At 37.3% G+C, this 27,994-nt stretch overlaps 1 protein-coding gene and 1 long non-coding RNA gene across 5 annotated transcripts; one reads left to right on the top strand and one right to left on the bottom strand.

The window, feature by feature from the left end:
- The first annotated feature begins 1,077 nt into the window (after window positions 1-1,077).
- LOC113110497 (uncharacterized) lies at window positions 1,078-4,335 on the top strand. Of its 2 annotated transcripts, XR_003293164.1 has the most exons (4): window positions 1,078-1,587; window positions 1,678-1,789; window positions 3,801-3,908; window positions 4,015-4,335. It is a non-coding gene; the product is annotated as an uncharacterized LOC113110497 (long non-coding RNA). The 2 variants fall into 2 exon arrangements; XR_003293163.1 differs by lacking the exon at window positions 3,801-3,908 and having other exon boundaries at window positions 1,082-1,587; window positions 3,938-4,335.
- A 629-nt stretch (window positions 4,336-4,964) lies between these two features.
- Window positions 4,965-25,949, bottom strand: LOC113110228 (single-stranded DNA-binding protein 2-like). 3 transcript variants are annotated; one of them, XM_026274312.1, is made up of 14 exons: window positions 25,903-25,949; window positions 23,305-23,394; window positions 12,937-12,996; window positions 12,514-12,580; window positions 11,492-11,562; window positions 10,723-10,790; window positions 10,571-10,616; window positions 10,398-10,433; window positions 9,110-9,164; window positions 8,608-8,678; window positions 8,382-8,460; window positions 7,903-7,931; window positions 7,583-7,681; window positions 4,965-6,441 (listed from the first exon to the last, which is right to left on the bottom strand). In XM_026274312.1, exons 1-14 carry the CDS (start codon window positions 25,906-25,908, stop codon window positions 6,412-6,414), a joined length of 807 nt encoding a protein of 268 aa, XP_026130097.1. In that variant the 5' UTR covers window positions 25,909-25,949; the 3' UTR covers window positions 4,965-6,411. The 3 variants fall into 3 exon arrangements, with proteins under 3 accessions (XP_026130097.1, XP_026130099.1, XP_026130098.1); XM_026274314.1 differs by lacking the exon at window positions 25,903-25,949 and adding an exon at window positions 23,704-23,976; XM_026274313.1 differs by lacking the exon at window positions 25,903-25,949 and adding an exon at window positions 23,511-23,660.
- Between the last annotated feature and the right edge of the window lie 2,045 nt (window positions 25,950-27,994).

Genomic DNA, 27,994 nt, shown 5'->3' with positions numbered 1-27,994 from the left:
ACCTCTTTCCACTGTAAAATAAAATCTCCATCAACATATCCAACAATAAAGTCAAACATTACTCCACAGAGAAGACACATGAGTGCCAAAATAAATGAACAGCTGTCTCCGGCTTCTGCTTGCAAAAGCTATAGCTAAGATTAAATTAAATAAATGAAATAATGTTTTGCATGGTATATTCTGTGTAGAATTTTAAAGGATACTTCTTTCACCTGGTTTGTTAAGAGATATCGATTGGGCAGAAGCCAGACTTTTTTACAGTCAACATCGCTCACAGATTTATCCCAATATGCATTTACATTTGGTTTTGAAACAACATCTTTCAGGAAAAGGGCTCTTATTGATCTATTATAATTATTACAGGAGAAACAGGGGAGTGATTTGGTGAAAGACATGAAAGTTGTCGATAATTAACTCTTTTTTTCCATTTTAAACAACATACAGAAGAAATCACACAGTTGCAAGCGCCCTCTCGCGGCTGTAGACGGTAATGTTTTCTATTGGTTCATTTCTCTCGGTTCATGTCAAATTAATTTTGATAAATAAGTCGCACCTGACTATAAATCGCAGGACCAGCCAAACTATGAAACAAGTGACTTATAGTCCGGAATACGGTAAATAATTGTGCAGTCTATGAGGCTGTGTCTACATATTTTACATACATAAACGTCCATATTTATTTCAGTTTTACACTATTGTCCACACTGAGACAGCACCTTTATAAAGACACCTTGAAGAGATGATAATGCAGGTTTACTCATCTGTATGCAGGTTTAGTCAGATGTATATTGTGCCATAGATATTTATGGTTTTATTGGACCCCTTGACACCAAAGACAAAAAACAATAAACTGCAAAATTAAATAATTGTTCTAATTCTAACACTACAACTATATATCATTTAATATAGATATCATCACAATTGTCTTTATAGTTCTATAAAATTCTCCAAATCTGTTCTGATGAAGAAACAAACTTATCTACACGTTGAACAGCCTGAGAATGAAGTTTTAGCAAAATTTTGGGTTGTACTATTTCTTTTAAAATGTATCCAAAACAGAATGGTGTCACAGAGTCTGGTCTGTGTTTCCCTGGGTGTCCACTAGTGGTCTCACTTCCCCACAGGCACCCCACTGCAGACACTACATTTCCCACAAAGCCTTGTCCCTTCATCACGGTTAATTGCACACCTGTTAATTACACTCAGCTGTCTTCACTTTCATCGTCATCACCTGTCCATATATCCCAGCCTGTCTCATTCTGTTTCATGGATGCCTTGTTTTCTTGCGGTCCCTTGTGGTTTCTTGTTTTTGGACTGATATTATGGTTATGACCTCTTGCCTGTTTTGGATATTGATTTTTGGATTACCCCTTTATAACACTGCACTTGTTTCTCTTGCTTCCTGTATTCCATCGTTACAAATAGTAGAAATCATACCCATCCTTGCAGGGTTGCCTTTTAGAAAACAGAACCATGAAATCCCGATTTTTGCTTCTTTGACTGTGGTGCATTTAATGTGATAAATAGTTTCCTTCTCATCTGCTTTCTCAACCTCTTCACAGCTCTTGGAGGACACATGGAAGGATGGTAAGAAACAGTTTTATGTAACTGCAAAATTCATAGCACTATCACTATCACAAACCGTTCCCCCCCCCCCCATTGTGGTTGTAACCGCAGGTTGGCGAGCAGCCAGAAAACATGAAAAGCTGTTGTTTTGACCTTCATCTCAACTTTTAAACACTGCATATCAGCATCCTCGTGCACATTGACTCCTACCTGCAAAACAGAGGTAAATTCAGCACACTAGCCATATTCTAGACATCGCTGCATCATATAGAAAAAACAAAGTGTTGACCTTATTATTGATGTTACTGGCTTTCCAGCCAGGACTGTGAGAGCTGCCAGGTTGTTATACCCCAAATACCCCTGAAGAGGGCAGAGATGTTACACGAACAGAAGGCTTGTCCTGTTCAGTAACAATGGGGTTATAGCAGTATGTAGCATGCAGTATGTATTGCTCCCTCGTCTCTCGAGTCCAGAATGTGTTTTCTGGGAATATGTATGTTTCTCAATGAGGGATCTAAAGATAAAGTTTCACCTTTACTGATTTTCAGTACAGAAATGACCTGGCCATGCGAATTCTTTTGACAACAGCATAAATGTCATAAAATCCGGTGTACTAAAATCAGCATGTACTTCATCAGCACATGGACTCATGACTGGAACTTCTGATCCCACTGCCAAGTCACTCTTGTTGAGTCTCGAGTCTGTCCTCTGGCTGACCCTATCATTGGATTCTTTCCACCGGAGACATTCTGTGTTTGGGCAGTGATTTTAATATCAAATGTTGCATCATTTGTTCTTTCAGGATGTTTTGCCAATGATCAACCAATCAAGTTTGTTTGGTGAAGTTATTAGAAGTACAGTCTCCTGGAGTAAACTGAGATGTGACATAATAGCTTGCAGATCTCGTGATACACCATCCGTCTCAGAACCTCGCACGGAGACACAACTATATATTAATTTAATGACAGAGTTGAAGGAAAGCGCTAACCCATGTTCTGAAGCTTAGTCCTTCATGTGGTTCTTCATTGTAGAGACGGAGTGGTCGTTTGTCTGAAGCTAGTGAATATTCCAGCATTTCCTCTATGGAGCCCTGAACGTCCAAGGGTTTCAGAGACGCCTGCAGAAATAGACATCAGTGAATATTATATTTTTACATCTCTAAAGTCAAAGCAAGATAGAAGTTCTATGCACATGTTTATCTGTTATCATATGTCACTATACTCTCTGACAGTCACATTAAAATGCTATTTTACTATTATTCAGTTACAAAATTGTTATAATATCGATAGTTAAAATGAATAAATCAAATGTGACTCGTTACGTTGTAACTTATTTTAAAGCAATATTATGGATTTTAATAGAAGGATACATTGAAAAATACATTGTGAAGTATACATAAAAAATAAAACGCACATAATGGACTTAAATGTGTCCATATATCTATAAACCCAAATTTTTAGACTTATTTGAAAGAAATCTACTCCTCACGGCTGCTTTTATTTGATTGGAAATACATTAAAATTATATAATGTGAAATATTATTGCAATGTAAAGTAACTTTTCTTTTTAAATATATTTTAAAATCTAATTTATTCCTGAGATGCCAAGCTGAATTCTCGTATTCTCGTCATTTCATAATGTTACGGTTGAACCACTGATGACAGATGAGTATTCTGACAATGCCTTTCATACTTCATTCTTTTGGCTGTCAGTGGGACAGTCACAAGCTTCCCGGTTTTGTCCAAAATATCTTAAATTGTGTTCTGAAGACGAACAAAGCTTTTACGGGTTTGAAACTACACGTGGGGGGGAAGTGATTAATGACAACGTTTTCATTTTGGGGTGGAGTATCCCTTTAAGACATTTTTAACTTTAGACCACTGCTTCTGGCTGAATATATATATAAATAATATTGCCTTCTCTTATGAAAAGGTTGTCTTGAATCAGGAGAGAAATATGCACAGATCAAGCACCATTTACAAGCTAAAACCGTACAAAACAGATCTAAGCAAATATGTTGTTGGATTTTGATGTGAGAGGACAACAGATGATGGACTTTTTCTCTGAAGGAAGCTTTATTATGGATCATGGATGCATATTTTGGCCAGAAGTGACGGTTTAAAGTTAAAAAACCTTAAAGATGAATTTGTTTCTTAGAAACATGCAGATTTTGCATTAATTGATGGACTGTGTGTGTGTGGAATACTTTTGAATCATTGTGATGTTTTTATCAGCTATTTGGACTCTCATTCTGACGGCACCCATTCACCGCAGAGGTTGTTGAGAAAGTGATGTAATGCTAAATTTCTCCAAATCTGTTCAAGACACAAACTCATTTGATGGTGAGTTAATGTTCATTTATGTGATATAGGGTGCATCCTACAGACTCTTCAAACTGGATGTCATCCATGGAAGCCATGACACATGCCATTCCTACATGTCTTTCAGCTTAAAGGAAGAAATGAAGAAAAAAAGACTTATAATATGAACTGCTAAATGAACCTTTAAAGATGGGTACACACTTATTGTACAAATTTGCTTGTAATGGTTATTTATATTTCATGTGTTTAACTGGAGCAGAAACAGGAAGGAGATATAAGAGAGGACGCCTGTAAATCATTGATGTGTGCCGTCCTCAAGCCACGTTTCTTCACTAATGGAGAAATATGGATTCACACAAGATTTGTGGGTAAAAGGTGGATTGATGCTAGTTACCTTTCTCATCCATGGGTTGATAAAACACTAGGACATTTTTTTTTTTTTTTTTTTTAACAATAAATTGAATAATGATCATATCTGAATGTAAATTTCATATTTAATCATTTAGAATAGAATAGTAAATATTCTAATTATTTAATAAACTATTTCAATATTTAATATTGATAATAACTATATTTGCTGATTTAAAATGATGAAATAAAAATCCGAAAAACAACAGATAAAACTGATGTCATCGTAGCAACAAACTATACAATTAGACATAATGTTTCCACCAACTGGCCTACAGGTTGTGATTACTGGGTAAGAATGGACTACAGAGTGATTTTTAAAACCTTAGTTACTGAAGTGAACGCACCTGAACTGATCTAAAATTGTAGGCATGCCCGGAAACCAATATGCAATGATAAATAATACAATTAAATCTTACCAAACAAATAAAATCAAATCAACAAAATAGTATCAGTGACTTTAGTGCAAATTGTATTTAAGACTATTAACTAATAAACTGGCTAACCTTGCTAAACCTTAACCATTTGGAAATAAATAATATAAAATGTTAATCTATATATTATAAGAAACTACAATTTGTATGTTTTCTATTATGTAAACAGAAATAAAAAATGTTAATGAACACTTATGCATACAAAATCACACAAGCGAAATGATTTGTCAGTCTGTTAAACAGCAATGAGAAGCTTTATATCAGTACAGGATATCCGAAACTTCCCGGTGTATTTACAAAAGTCAACACAGGGTAGAAAATAAACACTTCACAAAATCAAAAATCAAATAATGTTGTACACTCATGATGGGGTCTTTCTCATAGTCAGGAGAAAATCTGGGGTAAAAAGGGCAAATGTTACTACAAATAAACACGAAAACATCTCAGTTATTATACAGTATTATTTTAAATAATTCACACAGACACAGATGAATCAGATCCCCAAGCTATAAAAAATGTACATATATTTTCTTTAGAAATTCCGCAATAATAACATTAATAATAATTCCACTTGAAAAAAAAAATCAAAGCAAATCACAGTTTCTCCGGGTGACACAACAACAGCTGTATAAATAAGTTGATTATTAGAGTGACAGATGTATGGAATTATAATTCCCATCATGTGCCCTTCCTCTAAATGGACCAGTCTCCTTTTCCCAAAAAAACAGTCCTTACTTCCTGTATTCACATGCAAAGATTTTCACAAAGAAAACATTGTAATATAAGAGCAGTAAACGTATCCGTGTACGTCACATGATTAGGAGTATTTTGAAAACATGACAGAAATATTCTTCGGTAACTGAAGCTAGTGCGACGATCTCGGTTCAGTTTCGGAGGACGTTCCTCTCGCGTCCCCCAGCTAAGAATTTTTTTTAAGTGTATGGATGGAATGGCTGTTCTTCGTAGGCATCGTCCTGAAAAATAAATCTCCTGTATATACAAACAAAACCTCCAGGGTGTTGATCAGACTGGACTGCGTTTGAGGAGCACAGAAGCGAGAAGGCCGAATGCAGTAGGAAATAAATTACAGGCGTCAGCTGGAATTACAAACACATTTCCGTTGACGACAACTCGACCTGTTTCAATAAAATACGAATCAAACTCTCTCATCGATGACACAAAGATGATCATGAATCAATTACAGTGCGTCCTCGTTGGGAAATTACGATTCTGCCATTTTACGAACTCGACCCCCACTGTGTCTCAATAAGTGTTTCCTGCGATAAATCCGTTTACAGAGATCTGTCAACCTATTTCATGAAAATATGCTTTTGTTTTAGTTAAAAACAGTCCAAGTCCATCGTCTTTCTCTTTTTAGGATCAATATATGTCCTTTCATACAGACATGCACATGTAATTTTGAATGTACACCCACATATATACACACAAGTAAATATAGACAGGCTGTTGATTCGTCGTTCTCAGCCCAGCGTGGTTCGCTTTGTCTCCTGATGCGACACGACCGAGGAGGTGAAAGAATGACATTTGAAGAAATAAGGAAACGAAGGAAGGAGAGAGAAAGGAGAGGCTTGGACCCATATTCTTCAGAGAGCAGAAGAGGGCTGGCTACAGCGCGCTTGCACAAGTTCCATGTCACGTGGTGGAATTTCCAAATGAGGTCTTCACACACTCATGGTCATGTTTGGAGAATACTGCAAAGACATCAGAGTTAGAGAAGAGTTTGAATGGGTTTTAAAGAACTCTTAAGGAATTGTTTACACTAAAATTAAAATCTGCTGAAACTTGACTCAAACTCATGATGACCTAAGAGTGTTTATAAAAATCAGGTCTGGAGATATTTAGCGTTACATCACTTGCTCACCAACAGATCCTCTGCAGTGAATGGGTGCCGTCAGAATAAGAGTCCAAACAGCTGATAAAAAACATCACAATAATCCGCAAGTACCGTGTTTTCCGGACTATAAGTCACACTTTTTTAGTCATAGTTTGGCTGGTCCTGCGACTTATAGTCAGGTGCGACTTATTTATCAAAATGAATTTGACATGAACCAAGAGAAATTAACCAAGAGTAAACATTACCGTCTCCAGCCACAAGAGGGCGCTCTATGCTGCTCAGTGCTCCTGTAGTCTACACTGAAGACATAGAGTGCCCTCTTGCGGCTGTAGACGGTAATGTTTTCTCTTGGCTCTTGGTTCTAAATAAATGTGACTTATAGTCCAGTGCGACTTATAGTCTGAAAAATAAAGTAATCTCCATATCCTGAGAAGTGAAAAGTTGCATGTTTGTAATAAACAGACCCATTTGGGCATGTTTAACCTCAAACCACTGATTCTAGCCAAAATACAAGTCTATAATCCATAATAACACTTCATTCTGTGAAAAAGTCCATCTCCTGTCACCCTCTCACATCAAAATCCTCCAAGAACTGTGTTCGTTAGTAAATGGTGCTTGATCTGTGCATATTTCTTTTCTGATTCAGAAGAGATTACTTTTTTAACTGTAGAAAGTCATATTATGGTAAGAGGACTTTTGAAGTTAAAAATGCTTTAATGATGGCTTTGTTGTGTACAAACATGCAGCGTTTTGCATCACAAGACATTAATTGATGGACTGAAGTCATATGGATCACTTGTGGATTATTGTGATGTTTTTATCAGCTGTTTGGACTCGTATTCTGACGGCACCCATTCACTGCAGAGGATCCATTGTTGAGCAATGCTACATTTCTGCAAATCTGTTCTGATGAAGAAACAGACTCCTCCACATCTTGGATGACCTGAGGTTGAGTAAACATTTAGCACAAATGCACTAGCACACAGGAAATGACATACACTCTCATTCTGGAAAGGGTTGAGGAAATTTCCGCCCATTTCTCCGTCATCTCTGGGAGTCCCAGGCTGGTTGCTCATGCTTAGGTTACCAGGAGAGTTCTGTACAGACAGATAGTGTGATTGTTCAGTCCAATAAGGTTTGTGTGTGACGATTAGGGCTGTCAATTTACAACATTTTAATAATGATTATTATAATAAAAGCTGAACTTTTAACAACACAAGAAACAGCAGCCAAAAATGCCCATCTATCATGTAATGAAATTGATTAAAATATGAACAAATTGACAGTCCTGATTAAAATATGACACAACAATTCTTACCTTGGGCATACTGTCCATGTCAGCTGACCCTAAAGAAATAAAAATACAGATTTAGGATTTTTTTAATTATACTGTAGATGCATAGTTGCAAAGGTAGTACTTTTAAAATGCATGATTAATCTTCAATGACCACAAGGGTGCTGTTGGCACAGTGGATAAGACACATGGCTTTGGTGTGGGAGACCCGGGTTCGAATCCACTGTGAGACACCAATGTGTCCCTGAGCAAGACACTTAACCCCTAGTTGCTCCAGAGGCGTGCGACCTCTGACATATATATAGCAAAGCGTCAGCTAAATGAATAAATGTAAATGTAAATAATCACGCAAAACAACAAATCAGGAAATCAAGCATGAAAGCTGCTATTTCACATTGAATTATGACATGCTTTGATACTCTCTAAGCAAAGTAAGTGGACAGCACTCAAAGATGTCCAAGAGTATGTTGTAAAGTGCTTGTTTGTATTAAAGAAGCTCTTACCTAATGATCCATTCATGTGATGAGGCTCCATTCCTGTCATGCCGCCCATCGGACCATCTCCACCCGGACCAATAGGGAACTGTCAAACACACACAGAAGCTCATTTAACGTTATTATAAAAGCTACAGAGGAAGTTTTGTCAGTAAGTACAGAATGAACGAATGCAAGCTCAATGTGAACTGAGATGCATGTGTGTAAATATTTTAAACTCATCAGGCTCTCTTACATTTTGCCTGTTTCCTCCGGGCGGCACTGTGTTGATCATGGTGTACATATTTTCTCCAGAGTTCGTCGAGTCTGTAGAGGTAGAGCCAAACATACAAGTGCATCAACAACGTTTCAGCCAATGCTCAACTGATATGGCTGGAAAATGTATTTGGACACTGTTGGTCACTAAAGACAGAAAAAAGTAAATATTCATAATCTTAAATGATCTAAAATGCATTTTTTAGAAATAAAAAAAATTATATGCATGTACATAAAACAAAATATTTGTTAAATAATATAATTAATAATACAATAATTGTATTGATAGATATAAGAGGTGTTATTATTATAATTAAATATAATCCATTAAATAAAACTATTTGAATGATACATTATATATGTGTGTGTTTGTGAAAAATATTTTTTATATTATATATAATTTTATTAGATTTATTCCCCTCAATATATCTATGCATAATTAAATTCAACTTTGCATGAAAAACTATCTTCTGCAGTCCTACCTGCAGGGCTAGGCATGATGGGAGTCCCCGGGGGCCCTCCTCCTCCGGGTGGACCCTGAGAAAGAGAGAAGACAAATATTGTTCTGAATCTCATGTAACACAGATTAATGAGTTCTATTTGCATGCACTTCTGGCATGTACAGGTGTAAATGTGAAGACAGTCCTGTGTGTGGTTCATGACGGAGGCCTGAGGCCGTTGCTGTGGTCAGCACTGGGCATATCTGCTTCATCCTCCCTCTTCCCAAATCTAATTATCTCTCCTCTCTGCTGACTCGGCTCTGCTTTCCCGAGCAGCTCGTCCTGTCTGGCTGCTTTCAGTAAGCTACCACAGCTTCCCTTCCACAAATCATCTCGGCCGGGAGTTACTGACAGCGGTTTAACAGAATATCTTGCGTAAATGTCTTAAAATGACGTGTTTAGTCACAACCGGTATCTCAAATGTGCTTCAGTGTATCTGGCAATTTCTAACTGTGTGAGATTTTCACTTGATTTTTTTTACCTGTTTTGCCTAATTTGAACAAATATACATATTCAGTATATAACATCATATAATACTATATCCAATACAAATGTTTAAACATTCTTAAATCAAAATACATTTACTAGAGAAGCAAAATTACTTCAGATTTTACCATTTTAAAGAATCTATCAAAATTAAGCGAGTTTATTCTTAAAACAAGAACAAAATGGGGTGAGAAAAATAAATGGAATTCAAAGAAAAAATAATTTTTATGCTTTAAGCAAAACTGCACCTATTTTCTGATATTTTTTCATAAAACAGTACTTAAATTTGTTTATCATTTTACATCTCATAAATGCATAAAGAAAATACAATTTCAGTCTTTCTACTTCAAAATTATATCATAATAATCAGCAAATCAGCACATTGGAATGATTTCTGAAGATTCGTGTGACACTGAAGACTGGAGTAATGACGCTGAAAATTCAGCTTTGCATCACAGAAATAAATTACATTTTACAACACATTACAATAGACAACAGCTATTTTAAACTGCAATAATATTACACTATTTTACAGTTTTTACTGTATTTTTTATTAAATAAATGCAGCCTTGGTGAGCAGGAGAGACGTCTTTTAATAACATAATCTTTTGACCAAACATTTTAAATATTTCAAACTATTTAAATATTTCCTAGTAAAGACTAGTAACAACATTTACTGGCTTCCACGACTGAGGACACAGAACTATCTGCGATCTGATGCATGTCAAACAGCAGGACGTGAGCATTCCTGGTTGTTGTAAATGGAGAGGGTCACGGCACTTACCACATAACTCCCTGGAGATGCCGAGGAGTACGGGATCTTAAATGCCACGTGGATGCGATCAGACAGACAAAACAGAGAGAACGTCAACAAATCTGACGCTCTTCAAGTGCAAACATTTACCTACAGCTGTAGTGGCTGACATTTCACAAGGACTGATTGGAGAAATGACTCACCGAGTTGGAATTTGGTGGATTTGGCCACGGTCTTCCTCCGGGACCCCTGTAATAGAGAGAGCCGTGTTGTACTCATTGACTATTGTACGGCTAAGTAGGAAATAATCTTTGTTGTTAGGCAAGTACTTGTTAGTCTAATAGGAAGTACATACATATTCATCCCAGGCATCCCAGGACCCCCAAGAGCACTGAGTGGTGGTCTCATGCCTCCTCCATATGCCTGGAAAGATAGAAAGAAATGTAACGTTAACGGCTAATCTTTGGTAATACATCAGGCAGGACATCCAGACGATCATCTACCATTCATCGACCTCAAATATGGCTTATCATCTGAAAAACGTAAGTTTGAGTAACTTTACATGGCTGCTCAATCTAATTGAAATGACTCAGAGAAACCTAGAGAAATGACTCGCTTACTCCTGAAATACTCCGCCATTTTTAGTCATTCAGATAAGAGTGATGTATTTTTCGAATCTGTAAAGACTCTACGTTCGTTTGTGTGCACTCACAATAACAACAAAACACGCTTTTATAAAAACACGATGCCTGTATTTAAGTAATCTGTATGAAACATGCACACACATTGCTGTGGAGATGACGAGTCAGTGTCACCGACTTCATCTCTTAAAACAAAAACAAAGCAAGCACTAGTTTATCAAAATATTAACATGTTAATGTGGTCTCCTTACTGATTTTCACTGACACATAATCTTTACTACACACAAGCTTTATGCGTGTGCTTGAGCACTTATTAGGCTTATGTAAGCAATTAAAGGCTCATTATAATGATTTAAATGGCATATTAATAAATGTGCGATTAGTCAAATAATGCTTAAAATGAATGACTATTAGTCGGCCATAAAAATCCTTAGTCGAGGGCAGCCTTAGAGAGATCCAAACATACAGGTGTGATGGTCATACCTGTGGCCCAAGAGGTACCATCCCTCTGGGCGGAGTCATTCTCTGCATTGCTCCGCCCATATTTGGATGACCTGTCCAATCAAATGATCAGATGGAAATTTGTGGTAAATGCATTAGTTGAATCTCAGGAAAGCGGTCAAGAAATGCCCAAAATATTTAAAAAAGAAATGTAAAAAACAAAACAAAACAAAAAAAAACACCTACCAGAGAAATAAATGTTTCTAAATATGTTTTTATACAATAATAATGTATGTTTACACTGGTAAAATATTTACCCTGTTTAATTTTTTTTCATGTGATGACTGAATCAACTGATGATAAAAAAAAATCAAGAAAGGAAACAAAACATTGTTTTACATACAGTATGTTACATATGTTTTGATATAATAATGTATATCTTGGTGGTAATATATATATATATATATATATATATAAAAAACTGACAAGTAAAAAAAAAAAAAAAAAACACAAATTCAACCCCTCCAAAAATAATATTACTAAATATATTTCACATTTTAATATAAAAAAACAAATGTATATTTAATATAGTAATATACATATTATAATAAAAAAGTGGATATTTAATATGGAATAATATATAAATGACTTATTTTTTTTAGGATCATAATATTATCATGACAATTAACCATCAATCACTTGCTCTCATTACTATAACATGAAAAACAATAACAACATTAAAAAGTATTTCAAACAGCATGGAAATATTTAATTTATGATGATTAAAAAATAAAACAATCATTTGTCCAGACTTGATTTTCATTACTGAATTACCATAATGAGAATGAGTTTTTTTTTTTTTTCTTCCACATTACGATAATGAGAATTCTGGGGGGAAAGTGCTTAATTGTTATGAAAATAATGTCATCATGAACAAAAGGGTCCTAAAATAGGCTTCATATTCTATTAAATAATAATTTATTTTACATTTTGATTCAGGAGTTAAATATGACCCAAATATTTCTTTGTGAGATTCACATTGTTAGGTTTAATTGCATGCAAACCTTGTTGTCTTGAAGGGTCCATACCACTGGGTAATAACGGCTGGTTTCCAGGGACTCCACCTAACGCCTGAAACAGAAAGATACAGTTCAGATTAACACACACTTGTCAACGTCTTCCAAGCAGGAGTAGATAAGGCCCATTAGGTGCCCTCGGGCTATGACATTAGATCACGACCCAAAATACCACATTCATGCAGTCTGACTAGAAATAAAATGTATAGCCTTAAGCGACAGGAATAGGAAAAAAATATATTATTCAAGGGAAATATTAGTCTTGGCTGAAAAGTCTTAGCATGACTCACAGCAAGTCAATTAGACAAGACAAAAATAAAACATTTAAAGCTCCAATCACTCCATTATGAGTTTGTATTTCTATATTGAGATGGCATTGTGTATTAAAACTAAACTGAAATTGAAAAGCACCTGGTTGGGTATTCTGAGAGGAGGTCTGGGGCCGCCAGGATAACGCGGCGACATGAAAGGCTAGAAAAAAGAAGAGATCTCACATGAAATCAGCAACTTCCTACTGTAAGGAGCTGAGTAACTGAGTAATGTTCCTATATATTGGCTCACTAAAACAGTCACTAAAAGCACCAGCTAGATAGCCAGCAGTGACCATACTGAACTGGGTCTTTTTAAAGATCAGTACACAGTGAACTAGCTTTACTTCAGCTCTGGGGGCATTTACTTAAAGCTCGAGTAAATCAATAGCACCGAGAAAGTCTCAGGAGAACAGAAAACAATTATTTCCAAGCATCCAACCGAACGAGGCCATTTCCCACCTCCACATCTGAAGTAAGATTAAGAAGAAAAAAAAACCTTGATGACAAAGGAAACATACTACATGTGTCTAAGACGGGATGAAATCATACACACTACAGAACAAACGGTTGGGTCGGTATGTTTTTTTAAATGTTTTTGAAGAAAGTCTCTTATTCAAACATACAGTAAAAACAGACATCTGAAATATTACAAATTAAAATAACATGTTTTCTATATATATATATATATATCTTAAAGTGTAATGTATTCCTGTGATGCAAAGTTGAATTTTCAGCATGATTACGCCAGTCTTCAGTGTCACATGATCTTTAGAAATCCTTCTTATGTACTGACTTGCTGCTCAAGAAACATTTCATATTATGTTGAAAACAATTTCGCTGCTTAATATTTTTGTGTAAACCATTATGCATGTTTTTTAGCTTTCTTTGATGATTAAAAAGTAGTAGAATTAATTAATATACTTATTATTTTGACATTTTATTTATATGTATGTATTGATGTGTCCCTAAAAGTTAAAAGGTGTCAATTGTTCAGTTCACAAGGCTTTGGTGGCCTCGTCTTATTTCAGAGATCAAAGCTCAGGCGAGTGGCCAATCTGTTTTTGGGCCAACATCTACTGATAATTAAGGGCAATTCAGAGTCAGTCATTATGATGTGAAAATTGGACGGAAAATCCAGCTCTTTGTTCAAATGGAATGCAAATGTAGAGAGAGATGTTGTTGTGCCTTGAACGCAACACAAACACAATGCATTTTCAGTCACATTTCTATATGTGTGCATCTCTGATAAAATACAGCCAGAATTACAGAAGCACTCAAGTCCAAACAAAAGGTGGAGGGTCTTCAAAAGCAGACACTCGGCATATTTAATCCTTCATACCGCATGAGGAACATTTCAACAAACACAAAAGTAAGAGAAAGTTCAGATTCAGAGTGTGGATTTTCAGGAGTCGTGATCCTCTAAGCAAGTAACCATGGCAACAGCAGGCTACTTGAGCACTTTCTGTTAGGATTCATATCTTTCAATTCATTGATAAAACATAAACACTGACATTATCTAGTACTTTATCAGATCTAAATTTCACATGTATTCAGGGATCTCACACACTTTCTATAGGAGTCACTTGTGATTGCTGAAAAGGTTCATTTTGATTCATATTGATTCACTAATGAATCGGAATCAAAAGAACCGATTCAAAAGAACAGCTCTCTCTCACAAAGTTACACAAGATCAAAATCTAGATAAATTATGTAGTGTAGATCACCACATAAATTTTAATGGAAAACTGTTTTCCATGACTTTTTAAAATAAACAAATAAATGAATAAATAAATAAATAATAAAATCCATAATTAACTACACACACACACACACACACACATATATATATATATATATATATATATATATATATATATATATATATATATATATATATATATATATATATAAACAACCCTCTAAATTAATTGTAAAATTTGCACACTTGAACATTTTTAAAGTTTTATTGCTCAGAAGAATTATTGGAGTTCTCAGTTACGTTTTATGGAAGTCTTAAAATGATCTCAGATACATACAGTTTGATCATAGCTCCATAATATTTAAGCTGACAGTATAGCTGTACAGTAATCCTTGAAGAATCTGATAACAGACCCTGCTGAAATCTGGATCATGATGTACCTAGACGTGTGTGTCTCTCTGGCGGGAGCTGGATCACAGTAAGAGTATGTGAGAAGCGGTACATCTGCTCAGGGATCGGCCTCGGTTGCTCAGCGCTGTCTGACATGCTCACTGTGTTCCTGCACACCTCAGTCACTGATTAATTATGGACCGAGGTGAGAGGCCTGCATTTGTCCTCTTTAATAAAAGATGAGTGAGGTCTGTGGACTGCACCGAGGTGAACAGAAAGGTCTCTTTACTGGTAGAAGCAGCAGACAGTACATTCTCAGCCCATGTTTACTACCCTCAGGTTACAAGCCGTGCTGATCAAGAACCAAATCCCTCAAAGTACTGTATATATATATATATATATATATATATATATATATATATATATATATATATATATATATATACACACAGTACAGACCAAGTTTGGACACACCTTCTCATTCAAAGAGTTTTCTTTATTTTCATGACTATGAAAATTGTAGATTCACATTAAAGGCATCAAAACTATGAATTAACACATGTGGAATTATATATGGAATAATATACATATCAAAAAAATGTGAAATAACTGAAAATATGTCACATTGTAGGTTCTTCAAAGTAGCCATCTTTTGCTTTGATTCCTGCTTTGCACACTCTTGTCATTCTCTTGATGAGCTTCAAGAGGTCGTCACCTGAAATGGTCTTCCAACAGTCTTGAAGGAGTTCCCCCGAGAGATGCTTAGCACTTGTTGGCCCTTTTGCCTTCTGTCTGCGGTCCAGCTCACCCCTAAACCATCTGGATTGGGTTCAGGTCCGGTGACTGTGGAGGCCAGGTCATCTGGCGCAGCACCCCATCACTCTCCTTCTTGGTCAAATAGCCCTTGATGCCTTCAGTGTGACTCTACAATTTTCATAATCATGAAAATAAAGAAAACTCTTTGAATGAGAAGGTGTGTCCAAACTTTTGGTCTGTACTGTATACACACACACACACACATACACACACATATACACTGCTGCTGACCACAAACACACTCCAGTCTATGATGTTTCATGAATACCTACCCAGGTCTAATATCTAAAAGCCAGAATGAAACTGAACAGGCCATTCATCTAATCTAATATCTGTCCACTGCATAATTCATGGCTTAAGCTTTCTAAAAATAACACACCGGTACAATCATTCATCTCTCTAACAGGTTTTGGCAAAAAAGGCACAAAGAAGGTGATCCGGCTTAAGGCTGGAATTTTGAGCGCGCCCGTACGTGCCTGTAGACTAGTCTATTTTAACAACTTATTCATGAAATAAAGTGAACATGCGTTAAGAGAATCATATCAAGGATGCATTGCCATTCTATAGTAATTTGGGTTCAGATAACTGGTCAATAACTGACAACTAATATTATAAATCTATAAAGGTTTGTTTGTTTTAAACCATTCCTTCAATCTTGAACTGCACATGGTTCAAGACATCAAAACTTAATCTATATAATGCACAATATAATATAAATTAACATATACCGATCATTCATCCTTAACTTTATACTGATATGATGCATAATAATAAGATGCATAATATAATATAATATAACAATAAAATACATATGAATATATCAATGCACTCTTCAGAAATATCAATATATATTGCCTATCCCGAAATAGTAATAAAAGTACAAATTATGAGCAAATTATAAAAAAAAGCATGATATGAATATTTAGGGAATGTGTGAATAAATAAATGAATGAACGAACATTAACTTGAAACACCATCAGAAATGGTCAGCTCAAAGCTACACCCGCTGCACTCTTATAAACAGCCACAAGGCCCTGAAATGTTCCTTCTATGGGTAGATTGAGTATAAACACATTTCAGGCTGATGTTAAAGGGTACAGCATGCACACCTTTCTAGTTCTGCCCCAGTGACGACCTTTTAGACCCAACATATCCACTGAAAGTTCTCCTGTCTGCAAGTCTGGCACATCATTGCTTAGCTCCTGCAAAAACCCACGGATAAAGACTGAGAACTCCAGAGCGAGTTGAAGCATCCCTAGGGTAAATAATCTCCATTAGTCTGGTGGAAGAGCAGTATCTCACACTCAGAGTAGAGTAATACCCAGCATGCTTCACTCTGACTCTAATCAGCAGGACATGGATCTCTAAGGCCTCCAGTCCTGCTGCTGTACCATCTTTCTCTGTTATCAAGTTACATCAAATTACGCACATGAAATATTAAGTGCTGGACACTCTCCTGTACGGCTCCGTAGAAGGCAAAGAGACAAATCACTGGTATCCAAAGAGTGCAAAGTAGTGCAAAAATGTATTTAGACACTTAATAGGAGAGTTCAAATTCTGTCATTATTTACTCAAAAACAACAACATATTTTGAAGAATGTGGGTAAACAATCAGTTGACGGTACCCATTGACAGTATTTTTTTTTCCCATATTATTGAAGTTAATGGCTACCGTCAACTTTCCGGTTACCCACATTCTTTAGAAATTCTTCTTTTGGATTCAGCAGAAAAAAGAAACTCATACCCTAAAGTAACAAATTATGACTTTCATTAAAATAGTGCAAGAACACTTTTTAGCCAAAAAAAAAAAAAATTACAAAGTAGGATTGAAATTATAAAACAATAGATATAATGTTCAAAATAAATAAAAAGTACTGTGGTGCTTTGAGACGTGTTAGTGGAACATGGTCATATTGATGAACAGACTTAAAACAGCCACTAAAAATCGCCAAAACACCAGTTGATTTAAATACATTAAAGCAAAAATGACAAGACTGAAGTTAGTAAAGTGACAGTGTTATGTGGCTCTCGGGCCTTTGGGGGGCACTGTTACGCTAAACTTCCGTTTTTGATCTAATGATGGTCTGTTGGAAATCAGACAAAGACTGTTGCAGAGGCTGAATCACTATGACAAAGACAAAACAACTGAAAAACTTACTCGAAACGCTCATCACCAGCTCAGTGCATTCTACGTTTATCATATTTCCCATCATTAAAACCCCAACAATGCCACAACGCTAGCGCCATGTCTCATCACACATGTTCTGCTGTAGAACATTTTGTATATATATATATATATATATATATATATATATATATATATATATATATATATATATATTAATATGTATATATTTATGCTTTAACATACACATTCTGATTGCTTTTGCTGATTAAACATGGATTAACCAGATGGCACTTTAAAGTCTCAATGCTCTATAGCTGAAAGCCAAGAATAAAGTTTATGAATTGGATGATATAATGAGTGTTTCTGACACAAAATGATTTCCAGCACAGGCAGATGTGCTGCAGTAGACAGTGAGCCGCAGTACACCTGACTGACAAACCATCTGCCTGAATTACTGAAACTTCCACCCACCTCTACAGACATCTGAGGAGCAGATCTCATATATATGCATTCTCAACAGCCTGCATTCACTTTACAAACCTGACGGATCTGTGGATTTCTTCATACCGAGCTTAAAGATTAAAGGCTTGTCCTCGTCTGACCACATTGCACAGGGGGACGCGTTTGTTACTACCCCAGCGGGGCTCAGGAAGCTACTTTCAAACTACCAAGTTTCTTTATTCAAACATAACTTGCTCTGTTCTTGAAACTGATAATCCAATGATCATGATCCAATCAATTTCTGATGAACAAAAGTAGTTTCTCTCATAAACACCCATATTTTTCGGACTATAAGTTGAACCTGAGTATAAGTCCAAAAATAGGTCATGCTGAGGAAAAAAACATATGTAAGTCGCACTGGACTATAAGTCGCATTTATTTAGAACCAAGAACCAAGAGAAAACATTACCGTCTACAGCCGCGAGAGGGCGCTCTATGTCTTCAGTGTAGACTACAGGAGCACTGAGCAGCATAGAGCGCCCTCTCGCGGTTGTAGACGGTAATGTTTTCTCTTAGTTCATTTCTCTTAGTTCATATCAAATTAATTTTGATAAATAAGTCGCACCTGACTATAAGTTGCAGGACCATCCAAACTATGAAAAAAGTGTGACTTATAGTCTGGAAAATACGGTACAACACATCATGAAAGAGGGCTATTTGTTAAAAACAATAGCTGCGTTTCCAATTTAAATTGCTAATTAAAAATACACCTAATGGAAACACGTCAATTTCGCAAAAACTCTCAAATATCGTAAAAAAAGTTTTTCCGCTCACATGAGGTGCTATTTCAAGCAATTCAAAAAAGGAATATATCGCAAAACTGCAATGAAAACTGTTTTGTTTTTTTCGCACTTGAATGATCATTCTTTAATGTAGTAGAACATCCAGGAAACAACTAATATTTGGCCACTTTCAAGTTTAAGGGGCTTTCCTTGCTATTAATGCTAGGATGGATAACCCCTTGTTTACACTGCAAGTTAGACGTAAGCATCCCAGAAGCGGCTCTCCACACTGCTTTTTTTCCCTAATAATGGCTAGTGCGGTGGCTGCGATATATGTAAACCTACCAACATCCGTAACCATCATTTTAAGTGTTAGTTACATAACATCGCATAACCTTTTTTCAATAGTTATTTATAAAATATTGCAAAGGTTTTGCACAAATCTGCAATGGAAACGCAACTACAGGTCAATTGTTTTGCACTTAAGCACAACTATAGCATAGTTTGCTTGACTAGTTCTTACACTATGTTCACGCATAGCTAAATAATATTATTCCATCTTGAATAGAGATGCAAACTGTTTTCAAGAGGAAAAGTAAGATTAGGTCATGCCATCAGTCACGGGGCACTGGAGGGCGAGGGCCAGCTGGGAATTAGGTGTTGCTTTGAGAACACATTTTAAGGGCAGGACAGGACGTCTCAGGGGACAATAGCATCTTTGAGTGAGAAATGACACACCTCAGTGTTCTTAGAGAGGAGAGAGTGGGAGTGTAGAGAAAGTTAAAAATGAGAGGCTGGAATGGAGCGGAATGCGGATGTAGCGCCTTTAATAATGCATCTGCTGCTCTTCTGCTCTCGTTCTCCTAGAATCATTCAGACTTCAACATCCTCCAGCTCGTTCTGCGCATGTGTGGTCCCAGAGCCCTCCCGCTGGCCTGAAGCTCATCTGTAACGCTACAGCACTCCGCTAACACATGGCCACTGCACTTTAAAGGGTTAGCTCACAAAAAAAGGAAAAAGAAATGAGGATTCTGTCATCATTTACTCACCCTCATGTCGTTCAAAACCCGTATGATTTTCTTTCTTCTGTGGAATGTTTTTTTTTTTAAGTTTGATAGCCACCATTATGGAAAAGAGCTCTCAATGTTCAACAATAGATCTTCATTTGTGTTCCACAGAAGAAACAGTTAAACTGGGTAACTCCCCCCCCCCCCCCCCAAAAAAAAACCTATACTTTAATATACTACTTTAATATACAAAATCCTGTGTTATATTAGTATCATTGATATACTACAGTATTATAGCTTTTGTTTATTAGTTTCATTTTTTAATATGCCAATTTAGTATTTAGTATTTTTTATTTATTAGTTTTACTTAAGTTAGTATGTTTTAGCACTAATTCTATAATTTTACTTACAGTAAAAGATTTTTTTTATTTAGCTAACAGTAATAACCCTGACAATCATGCAAAAAAAAAAATCAATATTTAAATTTTTTTAGCAAAATGTTAGATAAATAATACAAAAGAACTATACATAAAAGTTAAGTATATATGCAATTTGCTTGACGACAATCTGAAATAAAATAATTTTTTATATATTTTATTTCAGTCAGCTTTTAAATAAATTTTTTTTTCATTTTAGTTTATAATAATAACTTAATCATGCAAAGGTAAAATAGGTAAAATTTACTTTTACAGAGTAAAATATAAGATTTCTTTTCTATTTTTTCAATACATTTGCAAGGGTTTGATACAAATAATATAAAAGAATTATACATAAAATTAATGTATATACAATTTGCTTCACAACTAGCTAAAATAAAACGAATTCAATTGTGAATATTTTATTTTAATGCCGTTTTTATTTAATTACAGTTAAATATATATATATATTTTTTACATTTTTAGTTAACAATAACAACCCTTGCAACTGTGAACATGGAGCCAAATCAAATGTTTCTTTTACATTTTTTTACATCTTAAAAAAAAAAAAAATTCAGTCCACTTAAATTGTCCAGCAATAATATGAGGTTTAAAAAATAATGCATATATAATAATTATAGTCAAACAATACAAAGTAATTATACGAAATACATGCAGTTGTCCAGACTTGTCTAGATGTAAAAAGTTTTTTACCTAACTTTTTTAAATTAAGTAATTTTCTTTTATATTTTTCAACTATTTTAACAATTTTCTTGCATTTCATTGGTTTCATAAATAATAAATGCATTAACAATTATCCAATAATTTGATAAAATGACACAATATAATTATTGTAATGTATGTATGCAATTGGCCTGGCATCTAGCTGCAATAAAATAAGTTTTTTATATTTTATTTCGGTTAATGTTTATTTTATTTAAAACAATGAATTCCTTTTTTTATTTTTTTTTATTTAACCCTACGATGATCATGCTTCTGTATATGCACCGCAAACTTAAATGTTGACAACCAAGACAGACTGTTCCCGTCAGAAACCACAGGAGGCAGATGAGCCTTTGTTGAGCCACTTAAGAAAGATGATTTGATCTTCTTAGCTTATCGTTCTATTAGACGAGCACCATTAGCGATCTGCAGGGGATTCCTGTGCCCCCCGCCACACTCTTGGAGATCTGCTTCAGTCAGTCAGGCTGCTGGAATCCTGTCGCTCTTAATCAAACCAATTATAACACACTGGGCGTCAAATACCACAGCTCCTTATCATGGTGACGTTACACACAAAGACGGCTGCTTTACGAGCGCTCTTTCAGCTGACGGGGACGATCTGCCTCATAAGAACTCTTCGTCTAAAGCAATACCTCGTATGTCAACACAGGTGTTGAGTTACACAAACTGCGGCGGTAAACATAGACTCTAGATGATGTTTCCATTCTTCTTGGATAATGAGTGTTCGGTGCATCTGGGTCAAAGCGTCACGTCGCATCTGCACATCTTTCTTTCAAACTGGTGATTCAAGGCCACAAACAGCCACACCAGATCAAAATGAAAACATGCCACACTTTATTTGGAGTCACAAGGGTCAAAGGTCGGGCTTTTGAGGAGAAAACCTCTCTTTTGAGAGTTCAGACCACAGTAATTTTGTCTAAAGCGGACTTCACAATCGCACCGTGTGCAAAACAGTTCAGCCTTTCAGAAAAAGGCCACAGGTGTGTGCTTTGTCATTGTCAGCCATTTCTTCCGCTTGTGTTAATGTCTGAGGGATTTTAACATGTTGTTGTGGCTCACAGAGACAGAATTAAAAATAATCCTTCATCCTAAAATCCAGCAAAGATGTGGATAAGTTCCAGAGTTGACTTGAAGGGAAGTGAAGTGAGTGTGCACACACAAGTTATTTTCTGTCTATCTAAGCCTGTACTATTTGACTCGCATGCAAACTACCAGAAAAAAAAAAAAAAACAAGTTACAAAATACCGGGCTAGTTTATGACTACATGAGCCTTAAAAATAGGGCTGGGAATCACAGGGTACGTCGACAAACGGTACAAATCACGATACATGGCTCACGATGACGATGATATCACGATACAGCGATTCTGCGATGAACGATATATCGCTAGACAATCCAATAACGATCATGATATCTAACTATGAAAACAAAATGCCTGTGAAAAAGTTAAGTGAAAGTTTTCTCTCTTTATTCAAGTCCAAACTGTTAGAAAACAGCACAAGAGTTCTGTAAATCGAATTTAACATGCTAAGTAAATTAATCATTCCATTCTTGGACTTATTAGAAGCACACCTGTCTTCGTGTGTAAACCAACACATTTAACTGTATATCAACTTTATATATAGCCTATATATATATATATATATATATATATATATATATATATATATATATATATATATATATATAAATCTGGTACATTTCAAAATGAACCTGGAGTGCTTTCTCAACTTTTCCTCTCCTCTCATAAAAACGGCGCCCTGCACACATGATATGCAGGGAAAAATTAACCCTCACATTGCCTCTTTTGACCGCTCATGTATGCATATGTTTTATATATATATATATATATATATAAATATATATAAGACATATACAGGGCAATTCCCATTATATATAAGAGAATTCCCACAATGCAATGTCATCTACTTGACCATGCATAGTAGTAAGCATATTATTTTTTTAAACTTCATTATATATATGGCAAATAAGCCTGTTAAGATCACAGCGCTCCATGGCTATGCAGCAAACGAATGTGTGTGTACCTGAAAGAAGCCCGGAGGAACGGGGCCGACCGGCATACCCTCTCCTGGGGGCATGTTTCCAAGGACAGGACTCGGAGCTGCCGCTGCGCTCTGCAATCACAAACACACACACACACAATTCCAGTTAAACACACACATGCAGCCACCGGCGCTTCCCCAAACACTGCACCCTGATGGTCCTTCACCACTCAAGGACAAACACATACACATAAACAAACAGTCCCTGGAAGCCAAAATCTCTTAGACAGACACATGCATACTGTCAACAGCTGCTAACCACCAGAAGAACTGGCTTACTGTCTGAAAAAACACCGCCGCTTCTGAAAAATACAAACAAGCAGGCAGGGATGGTAGAGGTCAGATGGCAGACCAAAGACACATGAAATGAGACAGGATTACTCTGTCTGAGGATGCTGAGAGCCACGGGCGTCCGCACACCCCATGCAGTGAGCTAATGAGGAGGCCGTTTAGGTTCCTGTGCTAGACTAGGAGAGAATGGGTCAGTCTGCAGATAGATGATGGGTCGTCATGTTGACCTTAGGGCTCCCTCTGGTGAAGTCTGTGTAACAACAATGAGTTTTACATAGTAATTAACTCAAATGATATATAGGGAATTTGAATAATTAATCAAGAATTTGATTAATATATATCTCAGATGACAGTTACATTTAATTTTATTGATTATGAAAAATAGCTCAATTGCCAATACCAATACTAATCACAGGGCACTGTAATTTACTCATTAATATGTCAATATTACATTCTTCATATCAATTATTGTGATATCTCTTACTGTAAATTATTGCAGATCAAACCGTGGTATGTCCGGCCCACCACTATAGACCTATCAATTTTCAATAAAGTTATCACGCCTTATAATTCAAGGAAAAGTATTCTCTGGCCATGAAAATATTATCCTATCCTTATGATAAATTTAGTTTCTAAATTTAGAGCTTGTAGCTAAAGACCAAAACATTTCAGTGACTCGTAATGTGAGTGGGGTGGAGTCCAGGCCAATCGTCAGTATATGGTTTTTTAATAATTAAACTAGTAATACATCAAACTACAAATCACACAGAGTAAATATGCGTACGACAATACAAACAGTAAGCTTTATACAATACATAACGAATCCAAATAAAAGAGAGAGAGAGAGAGAGAGAGAGAGAGAGAGAGAGAAAATAGAATGGGATCACATAAGGAGCTCAGGTATGAAAATCATAGTCAGTAACTTTTAGAAGCCAACAACAAATCAGATCATAACAACACTTTAAAGCAGCATTTAAATCTCCATAGAGAAAGTGATACTTGCAAAAGGTGTCCCATGTGAGTGGCGTGAGATCAGCGTCGAGCTTGTGAGCTTTACGCACTGTTCCCGTTGAAACAGCCATGTGCCATGAAACGGAGGCCATGTGACGCGCGTGCACGCTGCGCTTGGCGTGAGCGTGGAGCACGTGGTCCTTTGTTCTGTCCTCGCGCGGTATTTGAAAGGTTCAACAAACATTGTTCCAGAATTCGTCTTCCTTGCGTGGAGAGGCGAATAGTTTAATAAACTTAGTAAAGAAAAGAAAAGAAAACGAACGAAACGAAAGCTTCCAAAGGAGCCATTAAAATGGCTTTTTCTCTCAGCCCCTGTGCTGAGGGGGTTCGCGCTGTGAGCGCGGCCTATGGCCGCGCGGAAACAACGTTGGAGAGCAGCGTATCCGAGAACGGGGAAGAGGAAGAAGCAAAAAAAGAGCAAGAATAGAGGGGTGGACCTTGTTTGGTCAATTCTTATAGCTTGAAATAGTTCACGCCCATTTTCGAGGGAGCATCCAATGAATGTCCGCGATCTGAAGCGGAGGGAAAGTTCCTTTGTCTCGGTTGAGACAAACCCCTGATGATTTAGGGCCTGTCCGATTTCATCAGGAATATTAAAGCAAGTTCATTATTCCAGATTAAATACATTTTTCATTACTTTGCTCTAGATAAATGGGTCTGTCAAAGCATGACGATTAGAACAAGACTAGACATAATATATATATGACCAAAGATCTAATTTTTAGATCGAATTACACATTTAAAGATTTGTTTAACACATGATAACACTGCAGATGTTGGGAAACATCTAAATGTACCAAAAGGGAATACGTAATACATTTATAAAACATGAAAACAGAAAGTTAATGAATACATTCCATAGAATGCATTGTTCAAAAGAAGCCAGTGACTTGGCTTCTCTCCTGTCCTGTGTGGTCGTAAACTTTACGACCTGCAAAAGTGGGGGTTGCAGAGACATGGCTCTCTTTGAGGAAGTTAAAGTGAGGAAAGACATTTCCTAAAGTATAAGCTTGCAACTTATACTCTTCACATAACAAGGATTAACCATTTTATGCAATCCATAAACATAATTAAAATACATATTAATAATAAAATGAAAGTAAGGAACTTATACGAAAAGTTCCTTTGTCTCCAGTGTTGGAAGAATTTGGGTTGGGGGTTTTCGTTTCTTCTTTGAAGCTCGCATGGGCATCGTAAATAGTTTAAGTCCAGCCAGGCTGGCATTTAGTACCAACAGTCTGAATTTATAAAACAGAATTTAACCCATGAATCGCTGACCTGCATATCTGTTACATCTCCCCCTTTCGTCAGATGAAGTCCCTGTGTGGACATCATCGGACGGCAATCATCCCAGATGGGCAGATGACAGGTGAATCGTGATGGTCATGCAGCAGGTGGGTCATGATGACAGGTGGTTCCTGAAGCTGAGGATTCAGCTTGGTGAGGTTCGGTATTGTCTTTGACTTTGCATCCCTTTTCCGGGGATTCCATCGGAGACCTCCAGCCACAGTTGTCGTGAGTTTGGCTGTAGAGGTTTGCATCTCGTTGAGTATCCTGTATAGGATGAAGGTCACGCCAAGAGTCAGGGCGGGACCAATGACGGTGGAGATGCACCGTGCAGTGTCGGCAGCAGTCCAGGCTAGGACCGCAGATGACTGGTTCAGAATGGGCTGTCGAGACAGTGCTTGGAGGGCTGTATCGACAGGAGTAATGTCAATGTGTTGGGTGGTACCTTTCAGTACTTGGTCCAGCAGGTTGGCACGGGTGGCGGTGTCATGCTGGTCGTAGGTCAGCATAGCTGAGCGCACAGGAGTGTTGACGAGCCATCTGTTACCCACAATCTCTGCTTGCGTTTCTGTGACTTGTGTACGAGGCTTGGCTTCGGCAGGGCAGCGCGTATCGCTGACCCAGGGTTGCAGCTCGCAGATTCCTTCAGAGTTGTGTCTGAGGAAGGGTTTGCTAAGGCAGAGATAATGAATGTCTTTGGTTAAAGTACACATGTGCATGTTTGGGGCCAGGTACAGCTGTGTGTTGCTGTCGTGGTAGGCCACCACATTTGGAATGTGTGTTTTGGTGTGGGTGTTGCTCTTCCACATCCTGACACTGACAATGTCTTTAGGTCTGTAGACTTGGTTTGACTCACTGATGAGTTGGTTCAGGAGCACGTTCACTTCTCTCTGTTTGGGGTTTGCGTGCCGTAGGAAGGCGCTATCCAGAGAGTTGGCCAGGTGCATTCGTAGCAGGTCAGCTGGCATGGTGATGGTGTAAGACATCACAGTTAACACAAGGCTTAAGGGTATCATGTATGGTGGGGTTTTACTCGTGGTTAGGCTGTCTTTGGAGGAGCTAACCTCCCACAGCATGTCTGTTGTTAACGCTGTAGGCAGCTGAGTCTGGGTAAAGTTCTTCTGGAAGACAGTAAACAGTGGTTTCAAGGAGTTTACAGTCTGGTTCGCTGCATTGACACTGGACATAACAATGTTAAACATTCTGGCGGCAGCAGCAGCGGCTCTAAGCAAAGCTCCCGGGAACTGTTTGGAGCGGTGGTGGTGTCCACCTAACTCCATTTGTGTAACCGTCACTTTCTCATGTTGGCTGAACAGGTGTTTGACATCGGCCTCAGTGTGAGTGAGGGAGTCCTCTCTCCATCGGAACCTTGTACAGCTGTATTCGGTTACAGTGCTGGGGTAGTGTGCCCTGTCATCGGTAGTCAGGAGTCTCAGCGGTTTTCTCGGTGGCAGCTGTCCTCTCTTTGGCTGACAGCACGGCACGGCAAACCACAGCAGCATCCTGGTACAGATAATAGGGAGAGAGAGAGAGAAAGGGGAGAAAGAAACAAACAAGGCCTGTCTTTGGTTGGACAGGACAGTCTCTTTGCTTCGTGGGCGGCGACTGGGTTTAGCTCGCCCTCGCCCATGTTTTGCCACATCTTGCTGCTGGCATGACGCTTGCCTCAGTGTTGTGTCAGTGGCTCTGGTGCTGCGTGGTGCAGCACATGCTGCGTCATGGAAATATATTGGCAGTATCCCCCTTTTGCTCCGTGGCATTACACGCCCTGGCATTGTGATGTCAGACGGTGCACAACCCACAATATTGTTCTGTGCACGCAGCATGGTTTGTGTATCATGCAGTGGTCTGGGGCTTTGGTTGTCAGTGACTGTAGACTGGTTGCCAGGGTGGATGGAGGGGTCTGAGAGGTGGTAAATCAAAGTCATTATCAAGGTTTCAGAAGCCCGCATGTCCGCTGTGTTGGTCTGTGTAGACAACGGAGCCTGCGTAAGCGATTCTGAGGTAGGCAGTTTAGCTAGTAAAGTTCTTGTGCTGTGTGTAATCACTTCAACCTTGAATGTGGGTGGGTGGGTTGGGAGTG

Source organism: Carassius auratus, chromosome 10 (genome assembly GCF_003368295.1).
Source record: "Carassius auratus strain Wakin chromosome 10, ASM336829v1, whole genome shotgun sequence".
Lineage (NCBI taxonomy): Eukaryota > Metazoa > Chordata > Actinopteri > Cypriniformes > Cyprinidae > Carassius > Carassius auratus.
Note: the sequence above shows the minus strand (reverse complement) of the source record. Positions and strands in the feature narration are given on the sequence as shown.